This window comes from Siphateles boraxobius, unplaced genomic scaffold (assembly GCF_051911475.1).
Source record: "Siphateles boraxobius isolate OS27281-9 unplaced genomic scaffold, OSU_SipBor_1 252, whole genome shotgun sequence".
Taxonomy (NCBI): Eukaryota; Metazoa; Chordata; class Actinopteri; order Cypriniformes; family Leuciscidae; genus Siphateles; species Siphateles boraxobius.
Window position 1 is genome coordinate 90,001 of NW_027508868.1, and position 17,500 is coordinate 107,500.

Sequence of the window (17,500 nt, forward strand, 5' to 3'; positions counted from 1 at the left end):
ACAACCTATGATCAATACACTGTACTGTGTGTTGTATACGGGCAGACCTGACACACACATACACAATAATGCAGTGCGAAACACAACCTATGATCAATACACTGTACTGTGTGTTGTATACGGGCAGACCTGACACACACATACACAATAATGCAGTGCGAAACACAACCTATGATCAATACACTGTACTGTGTGTTGTATACGGGCAGACCTGACACACACACACACAATAATGCAGTGCGAAACACAATCTATGATCAATACACTATACTGTGTGTTGTATACGGGCAGACCTGACACACACACATACACAATAATGCAGTGCGAAACACAACCTATGATCAATACACTGTACTGTGTGTTGTATACGGGCAGGCCTGACACACACATACACAATAATGCAGTGCGAAACACAATCTATGATCAATACACTATACTGTGTGTTGTATACGGGCAGACCTGACACACACACATACACAATAATGCAGTGCGAAACACAATCTATGATCAATACACTATACTGTGTGTTGTATACGGGCAGACCTGACACACACACATACACAATAATGCAGTGCGAAACACAATCTATGATCAATACACTATACTGTGTGTTGTATACGGGCAGACCTGACACACACATACACAATAATGCAGTGCGAAACACAATCTATGATCAATACACTGTACTGTGTGTTGTATACGGGCAGACCTGACACACACACATACACAATAATGCAGTGCGAAACACAATCTATGATCAATACACTGTACTGTGTGTTGTATACGGGCAGACCTGACACACACATACACAATAATGCAGTGCGAAACACAATCTATGATCAATACACTATACTGTGTGTTGTATACGGGCAGACCTGACACACACATACACAATAATGCAGTGCGAAACACAATCTATGATCAATACACTATACTGTGTGTTGTATACGGACAGACCTGACACACACACATACACAATAATGCAGTGCGAAACACAATCTATGATCAATACACTGTACTGTGTGTTGTATACGGGCAGACCTGACACACACATACACAATAATGCAGTGCGAAACACAATCTATGATCAATACACTATACTGTGTGTTGTATACGGGCAGACCTGACACACACATACACAATAATGCAGTGCGAAACACAATCTATGATCAATACACTATACTGTGTGTTGTATACGGACAGACCTGACACACACACATACACAATAATGCAGTGCGAAACACAATCTATGATCAATACACTGTACTGTGTGTTGTATACGGGCAGACCTGACACACACACATACACAATAATGCAGTGCGAAACACAATCTATGATCAATACACTATACTGTGTGTTGTATACGGGCAGACCTGACACACACACATACACAATAATGCAGTGCGAAACACAATCTATGATCAATACACTATACTGTGTGTTGTATACGGGCAGACCTGACACACACACATACACAATAATGCAGTGCGAAACACAATCTATGATCAATACACTGTACTGTGTGTTGTATACGGGCAGACCTGACACACACATACACAATAATGCAGTGCGAAACACAATCTATGATCAATACACTATACTGTGTGTTGTATACGGGCAGACCTGACACACACACATACACAATAATGCAGTGCGAAACACTATCTATGATCAATACACTGTACTGTGTGTTGTATACGGGCAGACCTGACACACACACACACAATAATGCAGTGCGAAACACAATCTATGATCAATACACTATACTGTGTGTTGTATACGGGCAGACCTGACACACACACACACAATAATGCAGTGCGAAACACTATCTATGATCAATACACTGTACTGTGTGTTGTATACGGGCAGACCTGACACACACACACACAATAATGCAGTGCGAAACACAATCTATGATCAATACACTATACTGTGTGTTGTATACGGGCAGACCTGACACACACACACACAATAATGCAGTGCGAAACACTATCTATGATCAATACACTGTACTGTGTGTTGTATACGGGCAGACCTGACACACACACACACAATAATGCAGTGCGAAACACAATCTATGATCAATACACTATACTGTGTGTTGTATACGGGCAGACCTGACACACACATACACAATAATGCAGTGCGAAACACTATCTATGATCAATACACTATACTGTGTGTTGTATACGGGCAGACCTGACACACACATACACAATAATGCAGTGCGAAACACAATCTATGATCAATACACTATACTGTGTGTTGTATACGGGCAGACCTGACACACACATACACAATAATGCAGTGCGAAACACAACCTATGATCAATACACTATACTGTGTGTTGTATACGGGCAGACCTGACACACACATACACAATAATGCAGTGCGAAACACAATCTATGATCAATACACTATACTGTGTGTTGTATACGGGCAGACCTGACACACACACATACACAATAATGCAGTGCGAAACACAATCTATGATCAATACACTATACTGTGTGTTGTATACGGGCAGACCTGACACACACATACACAATAATGCAGTGCGAAACACAATCTATGATCAATACACTATACTGTGTATTGTATACGGGCAGACCTGACACACACATACACAATAATGCAGTGCGAAACACAACCTATGATCAATACACTGTACTGTGTGTTGTATACGGGCAGACCTGACACACACATACACAATAATGCAGTGCGAAACACAACCTATGATCAATACACTATACTGTGTGTTGTATACGGGCAGACCTGACACACACATACACAATAATGCAGTGCGAAACACAACCTATGATCAATACACTGTACTGTGTGTTGTATACGGGCAGACCTGACACACACATACACAATAATGCAGTGCGAAACACAACCTATGATCAATACACTGTACTGTGTGTTGTATACGGGCAGACCTGACACACACATACACAATAATGCAGTGCGAAACACAATCTATGATCAATACACTATACTGTGTGTTGTATACGGGCAGACCTGACACACACACACACAATAATGCAGTGCGAAACACAATCTATGATCAATACACTATACTGTGTGTTGTATACGGGCAGACCTGACACACACACACACAATAATGCAGTGCGAAACACAATCTATGATCAATACACTATACTGTGTGTTGTATACGGGCAGACCTGACACACACACACACAATAATGCAGTGCGAAACACAATCTATGATCAATACACTGTACTGTGTGTTGTATACGGACAGACCTGACACACACACATACACAATAATGCAGTGCGAAACACAATCTATGATCAATACACTATACTGTGTGTTGTATACGGGCAGACCTGACACACACACATACACAATAATGCAGTGCGAAACACAATCTATGATCAATACACTATACTGTGTGTTGTATACGGGCAGACCTGACACACACATACACAATAATGCAGTGCGAAACACAACCTATGATCAATACACTGTACTGTGTGTTGTATACGGGCAGACCTGACACACACATACACAATAATGCAGTGCGAAACACAATCTATGATCAATACACTATACTGTGTGTTGTATACGGGCAGACCTGACACACACATACACAATAATGCAGTGCGAAACACAATCTATGATCAATACACTATACTGTGTGTTGTATACGGGCAGACCTGACACACACATACACAATAATGCAGTGCGAAACACAATCTATGATCAATACACTATACTGTGTGTTGTATACGGGCAGACCTGACACACACATACACAATAATGCAGTGCGAAACACAACCTATGATCAATACACTATACTGTGTGTTGTATACGGGCAGACCTGACACACACATACACAATAATGCAGTGCGAAACACAACCTATGATCAATACACTGTACTGTGTGTTGTATACGGGCAGACCTGACACACACATACACAATAATGCAGTGCGAAACACAACCTATGATCAATACACTGTACTGTGTGTTGTATACGGGCAGACCTGACACACACATACACAATAATGCAGTGCGAAACACAACCTATGATCAATACACTGTACTGTGTGTTGTATACGGGCAGACCTGACACACACATACACAATAATGCAGTGCGAAACACAACCTATGATCAATACACTATACTGTGTGTTGTATACGGGCAGACCTGACACACACACATACACAATAATGCAGTGCGAAACACAATCTATGATCAATACACTATACTGTGTGTTGTATACGGGCAGACCTGACACACACACATACACAATAATGCAGTGCGAAACACAATCTATGATCAATACACTATACTGTGTGTTGTATACGGACAGACCTGACACACACACATACACAATAATGCAGTGCGAAACACAATCTATGATCAATACACTATACTGTGTGTTGTATACGGGCAGACCTGACACACACATACACAATAATGCAGTGCGAAACACAATCTATGATCAATACACTATACTGTGTGTTGTATACGGGCAGACCTGACACACACATACACAATAATGCAGTGCGAAACACAACCTATGATCAATACACTGTACTGTGTGTTGTATACGGGCAGACCTGACACACACATACACAATAATGCAGTGCGAAACACAATCTATGATCAATACACTATACTGTGTGTTGTATACGGGCAGACCTGACACACACACATACACAATAATGCAGTGCGAAACACAATCTATGATCAATACACTATACTGTGTGTTGTATACGGGCAGACCTGACACACACATACACAATAATGCAGTGCGAAACACAATCTATGATCAATACACTGTACTGTGTGTTGTATACGGACAGACCTGACACACACACATACACAATAATGCAGTGCGAAACACAATCTATGATCAATACACTGTACTGTGTGTTGTATACGGGCAGACCTGACACACACATACACAATAATGCAGTGCGAAACACAATCTATGATCAATACACTATACTGTGTGTTGTATACGGGCAGACCTGACACACACATACACAATAATGCAGTGCGAAACACAACCTATGATCAATACACTGTACTGTGTGTTGTATACGGGCAGACCTGACACACACATACACAATAATGCAGTGCGAAACACAATCTATGATCAATACACTATACTGTGTGTTGTATACGGGCAGACCTGACACACACATACACAATAATGCAGTGCGAAACACAATCTATGATCAATACACTGTACTGTGTGTTGTATACGGACAGACCTGACACACACACATACACAATAATGCAGTGCGAAACACAATCTATGATCAATACACTATACTGTGTGTTGTATACGGGCAGGCCTGACACACACATACACAATAATGCAGTGCGAAACACTATCTATGATCAATACACTATACTGTGTGTTGTATACGGGCAGACCTGACACACACACACACAATAATGCAGTGCGAAACACAACCTATGATCAATACACTGTACTGTGTGTCAGGGTGTGTTCGTGCGTGTGTGTGTGTGTGTGTCAGGGTGTGTTCGTGCGTGCGTGTGTGTGTGTGTGTGTGTGTCAGGGTGTGTTCATGCGTGTGTGTGTGTGTATGTGCCAGGGTGTGTTCGTGCGTGTGTGTGTGTGTGTCAGGGTGTGTTCGTGCGTGCGTGTGTGTGTGTGTCAGGGTGTGTTCATGCGTGTGTGTGTTTATGTGCCAGGGTGTGTTCGTGCGTGTGCGTGTGTGTGTGTGTGTCAGGGTGTGTTCGTGCGTGCGTGTGTGTGTGTGTGTCAGGGTGTGTTCATGCGTGTGTGTGTGTGTGTGTGTATGTGCCAGTGTGTGTTCGTGCGTGTGTGTGTGTGTGTGTCAGGGTGTGTTTGTGCGTGCGCGTGCGTGTGTGTGTGCCAGGGTATGTTCGTGCATGTGCATGCGTGTGTGTGTGTGTGTGTGTGCCAGGGTGTGTTCGTGCGTGTGCGTGCGTGTGTGTGTGTGCCAGGGTGTGTTCATGCGTGTGTGTGTGTGTGTGTGTGTGTGTGTGCGTGCCAGGGTGTGTGTGTGTGTGTGCCAGGGTGTGTTCATGCGTGTGTGTGCATGTGTGTGTGCCAGGGTGTGTTCGTGCGTGTGCGTGCGTGCGTGTGTGTGTGCCAGGGTGTGTTCGTGCGTGTGTGTGCGTGTGTGTGTACCAGGGTGTGTTCGTGCGTGTGCGTGCGTGTGTGTGTGTGTGTGTGTGTGTGTGCCAGGGTGTGTTCGTGCGTGTGCGTGCGTGTGTGTGTGCCAGGGTGTGTTCGTGCGTGTGCGTGCGTGTGTGTGTGTGTGTGCCAGGGTGTGTTCGTGCGTGTGTGTGCGTGTGTGTGTGCCAGGGTGTGTTCGTGCGTGTGCGTGCGTGTGTGTGTGTGTGTGTGTGCCAGGGTGTGTTCGTGCGTGTGCGTGCGTGCGTGTGTGTGTGTGTGTGTGTGCCAGGGTGTGTTCGTGCGTGTGCGTGCGTGTGTGTGTGCCAGGGTGTGTTCGTGCGTGTGCGTGCGTGTGTGTGTGTGTGTGTGCCAGGGTGTGTTCGTGCGTGTGCGTGCGTGCGTGTGTGTGTGTGTGTGTGTGTGCCAGGGTGTGTTCGTGCGTGTGCGTGCGTGCGTGTGTGTGTGTGTGTGTGCCAGGGTGTGTTCGTGCGTGTGCGTGCGTGTGTGTGTGCCAGGGTGTGTTCGTGCGTGCGTGTGTGTGTGTGTGTGTGTGTGTGTGTGCCAGGGTGTGTTCGTGCGTGTGCGTGCGTGTGTGACGGCCGTGTCTTTGTTTATATGAGGAGAAGCGGTTTTTCCGGTTGTGTGAGAGTGAAGGATCTGGGAGCACAGGTCATGTGACCCAGACTCACTCTTTATATTCAACATGTTGTGCGACTGTAGATTGTACAGTGATGTAGTGAGCTCACTTGTTCAGTGAGATTTTACCAGGAAAGGTTTTAGAATAGTTAATGTAAGACATGTTGTGTAATATTAACTGTTGTTATGTTTGGTTTTTATTTACTCTGAGATGTTGACACGCTCTTCTCTTCTTCTGCTCCTGTTTGTCCCGGATCTCGTTCCTCGAGACACATCCGGATTATTCCAGGAATCTCTGACAGGGTTTCTGATGAACAGATGCACAAACGTTGCACTAGATCCATTAGACTCGTGTTCAGACTGCACTGGTTCCACTGGCTCACTGAAAAATTAATAAAGACTGGAACAAATGCATTGCTCATTGATAGTCAATGCATAAACTAATGGGACTTTATTGTAAAGTGTTCATGTTTTTGTAAATCTACACAAACCTGTATTTCATTTGTTTGTGGCTCTTTGTAAAGTTAAAAGAGATGACGCGTGACGTCAGATCCTCAACATTACTCATGCAGCGCTGGTCGAATATGTCCTTGAATATTATCAGATGCTGAATGAATGAATGCATGAAAAGCTGCGAAGACCTTATGATGCTGAACAACAGAAACACTCACAAAACATCGGAAATCACAACAGACAAATCAGATTTTTATGAAATTGTTTATTATAAATGGTTTATAGGTGCACATCATCATTGTTTTAATAATCTTGATCAGAATAAGTTCCTCTTGCAGTGTCTCTTCTCTTCTCTGATGACGAGGGCGGGGCTATAACCTGTCACTCACATGAGATCAGCCAATAGCAAACCACAACCATCCAATCAATTCCCCACAAACACAATCAAGCCCCGCCCACATCTGTTCTTGTTCCAGAAGCGTTTCACTCGAGATACGACACAATAGAGATAATTAGCTAATTAGCACAGTTTTTCAGCCAGGAGATATAGAACTAATTAGTGAAATCAGCTGGCTGAGTTAATGGGTGGAATAAACATACGGCAGGACTTTAACTTTCAGACCCCTGGAATTGACACCTCTGGCAACTTCACTTCCATGTGTTCAAGTGCTCCCTCCTCCTGATTGGCTGAGCACTGTTGCCCACGGCGACGCTGGTGACTGTAACTGTATGTAATAAACCAGTGAAGAATCTCCTGCTGAACAGCTCGAGATGTTGTTCACACAAACAAATCAATATTTAGATGATATATGATGGAATCACAGACTGATTCATAATGCGAGTGAAAGGTCGCGAGGTCGTCTGAGGTGAAGACGGATCACCATGGAGACGGAGAGAAAGCCAGAGCAGTGTGTGTGTGTGTGTGTGTTTGTGTGTGTGTGTGTGTGTGTGTGTGTGTGTGTGTGTGTGTGTGTGTGATCTGTGTCACGAGGGCTTCATAACTTGAGTTTGAGTCCAATTCTATTAATTCTGCTTCATAAAACTGCCTCAGATTCTGTTTATATTTACTTAACCATATTTTTGTACCTAAAGGTGAGCTAAACCTGACAAAAAATACTTTTGAAGATCTCCTTATCTGTAAAAACAGTATAAAAATCATATATATTCTTAGTTGTTGTTTTTGCATTATGCAGTAATATTTTATTAATTTCATGTTTTTGTATGAACTGCTTTAATAGTGTATTGTAAACTGTCACCGTAACCGCTTCTCAAGCGATTCTATATGAACTTTATAAACTTTGCTGAACCTTTAAGCCGGTTTTACCTGCTTTATGACTTGCTCACAACACGCTCTTTGTGTCCTTGTTTTGTAGGAATGCGTAGCGGCTAAATCAGATTAGCATAGCTGCTAGCATTAGCCCACATCATAATCTCAAACAGACGGAAATGATCCAGATGCCTTTGAAAACTGCTTAATGGATTGTGTTGTGTTGTTGTGTTTAGATTAAAGCTGTATAATAACTGAGTTAGTATCAGATGATCAACACGCGCTTGTGTGAGAATCAGATGAAGAGAGATGAGCAAATCTGTTCATGTTCAGGCAGGATGTTTGAATGTGACTGTCAATCAAACCCACATTCGACACCGCCCACTATCAGGTTCAGAGGGGTTACATGCCAACAAAGATCTATATGAGTAGAAGTATCTTAAATGATTGCATAACCTTATACATATACACTATATTGTCAAAAGTTGTGGGACGTCTGCCTGTACATGCACATGAACTTTAATAACATCGCTTTCCTGATCCGTAGGGTTTAATATGGAGTTGCTCCACCCTTTGCAGCAATAACAGCTTCACCTCTTCTGGGAAGGTTTTCCACAAGGTTTAGGAGTGTGTTTATGGGAATGTTTGACCATTCTTCTAGAAGAGCATTAGTGAGGTCAGGCACTGATGTTGGACGAGAAGCTCTCAGTCTCTGCTGTAATTCATCCCAATATTAATTTACTAATTTACTCCACTGCACCCCACGCTTTACACCACTGCACCCCACGCTTTACACCACTGCACCCCACGCTTTACACCACTGCATCCCACGGTTTACTCCACTGCACCCCACGCTTTACACCACTGCACCCCACGCTTTACACCACTGCACCCCACGCTTTACACCACTGCATCCCACGGTTTACTCCACTGCACCCCACGCTTTACACCACTGCACCCCACGCTTTACTCCACTGCATCCCACGCTTTACACCACTGCACCCCACGCTTTACACCACTGCATCCCACGCTTTACACCACTGCACCCCACGCTTTACTCCACTGCACCCCACAATTTACACCACTGCATCCCACGCTTTACTCCACTGCATCCCACGCTTTACACCACTCTATCCCACGCTTTACACCACTGCACCCCACGCTTTACACCACTGCACCCCACGCTTTACTCCACTGCATCCCACGCTTTACACCACTGCACCCCACGCTTTACACCACTGCACCCCACGCTTTACTCCACTGCACCCCACGCTTTACACCACTGCATCCCACGCTTTACACCACTGCATCCCACGCTTTACACCACTGCACCCCACGCTTTACACCACTGCATCCCACGCTTTACACCACTGCATCCCGCGCTTTACACCACTGCACCCCACGCTTTACACCACCGCACCCCACGCTTTACACCACTGCATCCACGCTTTACCCCACTGCACCCCACGCTTTACACCACTGCACCCCACGCTTTACTCCACTGCACCCCACGGTTTACACCACTGCACCCCACGTTTTACACCACTGCATCCACGCTTTACACCACTGCACCCCACGCTTTACACCACTGCACCCCACGGTTTACACCACTGCACCCCACGCTTTACACCACTGTACCCCACGCTTTACACCACTGCATCCACGCTTTACACCACTGCACCCCACGCTTTACACCACTGCACCCCATGGTTTACACCACTGCACCCCACGCTTTACACCACTGCATCCCACGCTTTACACCACTGCACCCCACGCTTTACTCCACTGCACCCCACAATTTACACCACTGCATCCCACGCTTTACTCCACTGCATCCCACGCTTTACACCACTGCATCCCGCGCTTTACACCACTGCACCCCACGCTTTACACCACCGCACCCCACGCTTTACTCCACTGCATCCCACGCTTTACACCACTGCACCCCACGCTTTACACCACTGCACCCCACGCTTTACTCCACTGCATCCCACGCTTTACACCACTGCACCCCACGCTTTACACCACTGCATCCCACGCTTTACACCACTGCACCCCACGCTTTACACCACTGCACCCCACGCTTTACACCACTGCATCCCACGCTTTACACCACTGCACCCCACGCTTTACTCCACTGCACCCCACGGTTTACACCACTGCACCCCACGCTTTACACCACTGCATCCACGCTTTACCCCACTGCACCCCACGCTTTACACCACTGCACCCCACAGTTTACACCACTGCACCCCACGCTTTACACCACTGCATCCCACGCTTTACACCACTGCATCCCGCGCTTTACACCACTGCACCCCACGCTTTACACCACCGCACCCCACGCTTTACTCCACTGCATCCCACGCTTTACACCACTGCACCCCACGCTTTACACCACTGCACCCCACGCTTTACTCCACTGCATCCCACGCTTTACACCACTGCACCCCACGCTTTACACCACTGCATCCCACGCTTTACACCACTGCACCCCACGCTTTACACCACTGCACCCCACGCTTTACACCACTGCATCCCACGCTTTACACCACTGCACCCCACGCTTTACTCCACTGCACCCCACGGTTTACACCACTGCACCCCACGCTTTACACCACTGCATCCACGCTTTACCCCACTGCACCCCACGCTTTACACCACTGCACCCCACAGTTTACACCACTGCACCCCACGCTTTACACCACTGCACCCCACGCTTTACACCACCGCACCCCACGCTTTACTCCACTGCATCCCACGCTTTACACCACTGCACCCCACGCTTTACACCACTGCACCCCACGCTTTACTCCACTGCATCCCACGCTTTACACCACTGCACCCCACGCTTTACACCACTGCATCCCACGCTTTACACCACTGCACCCCACGCTTTACACCACTGCACCCCACGCTTTACACCACTGCATCCCACGCTTTACACCACTGCACCCCACGCTTTACTCCACTGCACCCCACGGTTTACACCACTGCACCCCACGCTTTACACCACTGCATCCACGCTTTACCCCACTGCACCCCACGCTTTACACCACTGCACCCCACAGTTTACACCACTGCACCCCACGCTTTACACCACTGCATCCACGCTTTACCCCACTGCACCCCACGCTTTACACCACTGCACCCCACAGTTTACACCACTGCACCCCACGCTTTACACCACTGTACCCCACGCTTTACACCACTGCATCCACGCTTTACACCACTGCACCCCACGCTTTACACCACTGCACCCCACGGTTTACACCACTGCACCCCACGCTTTACACCACTGCATCCCACGCTTTACACCACTGCACCTAACCCTAACCCTAACCCTAACCACTGCACCCCACGCTTTACACCACTGCACCCCATGCTTTACTCCACTGCATCCCACGCTTTACACCACTGCACCCCACGCTTTACACCACTGCATCCCACGCTTTACACCACTGCACCCCACGCTTTACACCACTGCACCCCACGCTTTACTCCACTGCACCCCACGCTTTACACCACTGCATCCCACGCTTTACACCACTGCATCCCACGCTTTACACCACTGCACCCCACGCTTTACACCACTGCATCCCACGCTTTACACCACTGCATCCCGCGCTTTACACCACTGCATCCCACGCTTTACACCACTGCATCCCGCGCTTTACACCACTCCACCCCACGCTTTACACCACTTTATTATAATATCACTAACAGTTGACCATGGAATATTCAGTAGTAAGGAAATTTCATGAATGGACTGTTTGAACAGGTGGCAACTGACCACGGTACCACGCTTGAATTCACTGAGCTCCTGAGAGCGACCTATTCTTTCACAAATGTTTGTTGGAGTGTCTGCATGCCTAGTGCTTGATTTTATACAACTGTGGCCTGGGAAGTGATTGGAACACCTGAATTCATTGATTTGGTGGGGTGTCCCAATACGTTTGTCAATATAGTTTATACATTATAATCGCTAATAATAAACCAAATTATATTGTGCGTCACATATATCACGCTGATGTAGAAATCTTTATGGGTGTAAACGGGCCTTAAATGTAAGACAGCTTCAGTGTTCATTCTGAAAGTGCTTCCTGTACTTCATCACTGGAGATCATCAGTCGTGAGTGTGTGTGTGTGTGTGTGTGTTTCAGATGGCACCAGGCCGTTCATTCACCGCTGCCGATCACCAAACATGGAGGACTTCACCTGCTGGTGGCGTCCCATTGAGGGGGAGGACAACATCACCTACACGCTTCAGTACAGGACGGGGTGAGACTCCCGTCAGATGATGGTTTATATAGAGTGTCATCATGAGTCATGTGTAGTGATGTGGTCATGTGATCTCCGCAGCGATGGCACTCCTCAGGACTGTCCCGACTACACCAGCGGTGGCGCCAACAGCTGCTTCTTCGACACAAAACACACGCAGATCTGGCAGATCTACTGCATGACAGTGACGGCTCACATGGGCTCGGGCCCGCGGTACTCCCAGAGACACTGCCTGGACGTGGCCGATATAGGTGGGAAATATCAAGTCCTCACGCACATTACATTGATCTCAGTTCTCCTGTCGACACTGAGGAGTGTGTGTTTATCCTGCCCTACACTCTTACAAATAACGTCTCTTTATTGGTATTTACCCACTTACCAACTTAACCTTTAATAAGATCCATAAAATCTTTCCATTGCACAAAAGGTTCTTAAGATTATTATAATGTTCTTCACATAAAGAGAAAAAAAAAATTTTATTCCCCGCCAGCATTTTTGATAATTTTCAGAAAACCAGAATTTTTTGCCGAATAACATGCAATACATCAAAAGAAAGAAGCTTTTATTCCAGCTTCATTCATTTCTTCCATTTGGGTTCAGCATTTCATTCAGTAACGTTCGGCAGTTTTGATTTATATGCTGTTTAAAGTTTGATGATCGCGTTATAATTTACATGTGCGTCAGCAATGCTTCTATCGCTCGTTTCTGCTGGTTCTTCTCCTGTGTTTTAATCTGGAGATTCTGTACTCCTTCAGAAGATGTGTAATAGCGCCCCCTACCGTATAACAGTGAAAACAAGGATCGCTGGAAATTTCAGTCAATGGCAGGGAAAGAGTTAAGAACTGTTTACTGAAAAGATTTTTGGGAAACCAAAAATGGTTCTTCTATGGCATCGCTGTGAAAAACCCATTTGAAACCTTTATTTTTAAAGGTTTATTTGCAGCCTAAATGCAGAGTTTTATAGCGTGTCAATAAGCTTTATTCTACAGCACTTTATACTGTACAGTTGTTTAGGAAAACAGGTTTCTCTGGAGCTCATCATCATCATTAATCATGATCTGTGTTTGCGTCTGCAGTGGAGACCGACCCGCCCTTTAACCTGTCCTACATCATGCTGAACGAGAGCCACTGTGAATCCTGCCGCTCCATCCTGCTGTCCTGGATGTTCCCGATCGCGTCACTGGTCCGTGAGGGATGGATTACGCTGGTCTACGAGCTGCGCTACAGAAACCTTGCGCTGCCCGACACATGGAAGGTACAGCCTTCGCTTTTAGGACAACAACTGGGAACACTGTACAATACAGGAGCACCATTATGCACATAAATCATCATAATCCTCATCAATTAGTCATCAATCGAAAGCTTAAACACTCAAAATTCATCCTCTGAAAACGGTTTTGAAATAAGACATTGTGTTACCATGGAATCGGTACTTTAAATCCTTTTAGTGGCTTGGCTAGACATATGGCTTTGATTTTATAGCAATTTTAGAGGACAGATTATTTAGTCAATTCCTAGTTCTTCATGAATCATATATTAACTCATAATTATCTGTGCGTTAGTTAAGCATAAATTAATGCATATTAGTGCAGCCGTATTGTAATGTGTTCCATAATAATTCTAGAAATGTTTATGAGAAAAAAAAATCTTTAAGTAAGATTTAGGATGTGTGGTGTGTGTCCGTAGGTGAAGGAGCGTTTGCGGGAGCCTCATGTTGACGTGTTGGGTCTGCCGGTGGGAAATTATGAGTTCATGGTCCGCTGCCGCTCTGGAAACAGCAAACACTGGAGCGCATGGAGCGAGTCCATCAACATCAGCGTCATCGGCAAAACTCTGTCCGGTACACACACACTCACTCACACACACACACACACACACACACACACACACACACACACACACACACACACACACACACACACACACACACACACACACACACACACAGGCATGACCCGTCTGTCACGTCTGAAAGTTGAGTTCATGCTCTAAACATCTGTGTGTGTGTGTATGTGTGTGTGTGTCAGATCGCTTCTTGGTCTTCATCCTGTTGACCAGCCTTGGCATCATGGCCTTCCTCATCATCGGTTTTGGGTTAATTCCACGAGGAAAGAGGTCAGTGACGTCATTTTTTAATTATAAAAAATAAAAAAGGTAGTTGCAACTTAATCTTGCAATTCTGACTTTATTACTCGTAATTGATATGGCTGTCATGACAACCGTCGCAGTGTTTGGGGATGGTAATGGATATGATAGTGTTGATATTTTGGTCCTGGTGGAATAGATCTGCTACGCTGTACAATATAACACATGATTTGCCCGTATTTATACTGGTGGAGCTGGGGAAAGTGGAGAGTTTCTGAAAGCGCGCTGCAGCAAGTATTTACATTACATTTACATTTAATCATTTAGCAGATGCTTTTATCCAAAGTGTCTTACAAATGAGAACAATAGAAGCAGTTAAAAAAACAATAATGCAGCAATATGGAAGTGCCGTGACGAGTCCCAGTTAGTCTAGCACAGAACAGTTTTTTTATATGTGTATATAGATATAGAATAGTAAGTGTTAGTATTAATGGGTCAAGTGTTGCCGAAAGAGATGCGTCTTCATCAGTTTTATGAATAGGGTTAGGGTTAGGGACTCGTAAAGACTCAGCAGCTCAGGTTGAGTTCAGCAGGTCATTCCTCCAGCAGGGAACAGTCCAGGTGAAGGTATGTGAAAGTGATTCTGTGTCTCTTTGAGATGATGCACCACAAGACGATTGGCAACCAGTGCAGGTTTATCAGGAGAGGAGTGACATGCGTCTCTTCAGCTCTAAGAGCACTCTTCTGGATTCTGGATCAGTTACAGAGGTTTGACAGTGATGGTGGAAGACCTGCCAAGAGAACATTACAATAGGTTGTTTCTGATTGACAGATCCTAGTGATATCATGTAGATTTTAGAAGAGAATGGGTCCCAGCACTGAGCCCTGAAGCACTCCATTAGCTAGATGATAGCAGTGATAGGATAAACCATGTTTCTGATTGACACACGCTAATGATATCATGTAGATGTAGAAGAGAAGCGGTCCCAGCACTGAGCCCTGAGGCACTCCAGTAGCAAGATGATAGCAGTGATGGGATAAACCATGTTTCTGATTGACACACACTAATGATATCATGTAGATGTAGAAGAGAAGCGGTCCCAGCACTGAGCCCTGAGGCACTCCAGTAGCTAGATGATGGTCTTAGACAACTCACCCCTGAGGCACTCCAGTAGCTAGATGATAACAGTGATGGGTAAACATGTTTCTGAATGACAGACACTAGTGATATCATGTAGATGTAGAAGAGAAGCGGTCCCAGCACTGAGCACTGAGGCACTCCAGTAGCAAGATGATAGCAGTGATGGGATAAACCATGTTTCTGATTGACACACACTAATGATATCATGTAGATGTAGAAGAGAAGCGGTCCCAGCACTGAGCCCTGAGGCACTCCAGTAGCTAGATGATGGTCTTAGAAAAATCACCCCTCCACGACACCCTGAATGACCTGCTAAGAGGGAAGACTTGAACCATTGGAGTTCTGTTCCCGCGATGCCCTTCATCATGAGGGTTGACAGAAGGATCTGGTGGTTAACTGTTTCAAAAGCAGCAGATCCAGCAGGATGAGAACTGAGGATTTAGATGCTGCTTTTGATTCTCAGTGCTTCAATACCCGAGAGCAGGACAGTCTTATTTGAGTGACGCTTTTGAAACCAGACTGGTTGTTGTCCAGGAGGTTGTTCTGTTTGAGAAAGGCAGAGATTAGGTTGAACATGACTCTTTCAAGTGTTTTAGCAATGAATGGAAGAAGAAGGGATACCGGTGTGTAATTTTCTAGCTCTGCTGGATTTAGACTGGGTTTCTTAAGCAGTGGGGTTACCCAAGCCTGCCTAAATACTGTACTGTGGTAAAGATACCAGTATGAAGAGAGGTGTTGATGATATAAGTAAGTGCGGGTACAACTGCAGAAGAAAGGGCTTGAAGGAGATGAGTGGGGATATTTGAAAGTTGAGCAGCGAGTTCATTGGCTACTGATACAGCAGGAACCAATCAGCTGTGCCCTGTAGAGAATGATTTGTTTGCAAGAAGATTGAGTTTAGGACTGGTCAGGCTGCGCCATCTTGAGTTCCATGACAGAACTTTAGATAAACTCAGAATTGCAAGAAATTAATTTTGATATTAAAAGTCACATTTACCTTTTTTTATTTTTTATTCTGTGGTGAAAACAAGCTTCCTTAAACATAATCGTGGTTCTGCTCTTGGCTTTGAGGGACACCATGTGTATGAACCAATTCATATCAAAACATATAAATAATACAAAGGAAAATGTAAGGAAAAAATAAGAAGAAATAGAAACTCTTCATTCCACATTCTCATTAAAGTCTTTCTCTGTTTGTGTTGTTCCTGCAGAATCAAAGCGTTCCTCTTACCGCCGATTCCCAAACCGCGCATCCGTGGGCTTGAACCGGTTCTGCTAAAGGTCTCGCTGTCTCGTCACACACCACACAAGCTATTAGTGCTGTTTAATTCAGACATCACTAGTGATCTGATCAAGCCTCCAAAGACAGCGTTTATTTGAAATATAATCTTTTGTAACATTATAAATGTCTTTACTGTTCTAAAGCATCCTTAATAATCTTACTCGAAACGTTTGAGCATTCGTGTGTTTAGTAGGAACCACATGAGTA

At 45.3% G+C, this 17,500-nt stretch overlaps 1 protein-coding gene across 1 annotated transcript in view; it reads left to right on the plus strand.

Moving 5' to 3' along the window:
• The window catches only part of crfa4 (cytokine receptor family, class I receptor 4), a 39,759-nt gene that overhangs the window by 20,423 nt on the left and 1,836 nt on the right, over positions 1 to 17,500 (plus strand). The window contains exons 3-8 of the mRNA XM_077243932.1: positions 12,668 to 12,785; positions 12,867 to 13,036; positions 13,862 to 14,040; positions 14,472 to 14,625; positions 14,813 to 14,900; positions 17,223 to 17,292. Coding sequence (XP_077100047.1) covers positions 12,668 to 12,785; positions 12,867 to 13,036; positions 13,862 to 14,040; positions 14,472 to 14,625; positions 14,813 to 14,900; positions 17,223 to 17,292 — 779 coding nt within the window. The remainder of the gene's footprint in view (positions 1 to 12,667; positions 12,786 to 12,866; positions 13,037 to 13,861; positions 14,041 to 14,471; positions 14,626 to 14,812; positions 14,901 to 17,222; positions 17,293 to 17,500) is intronic.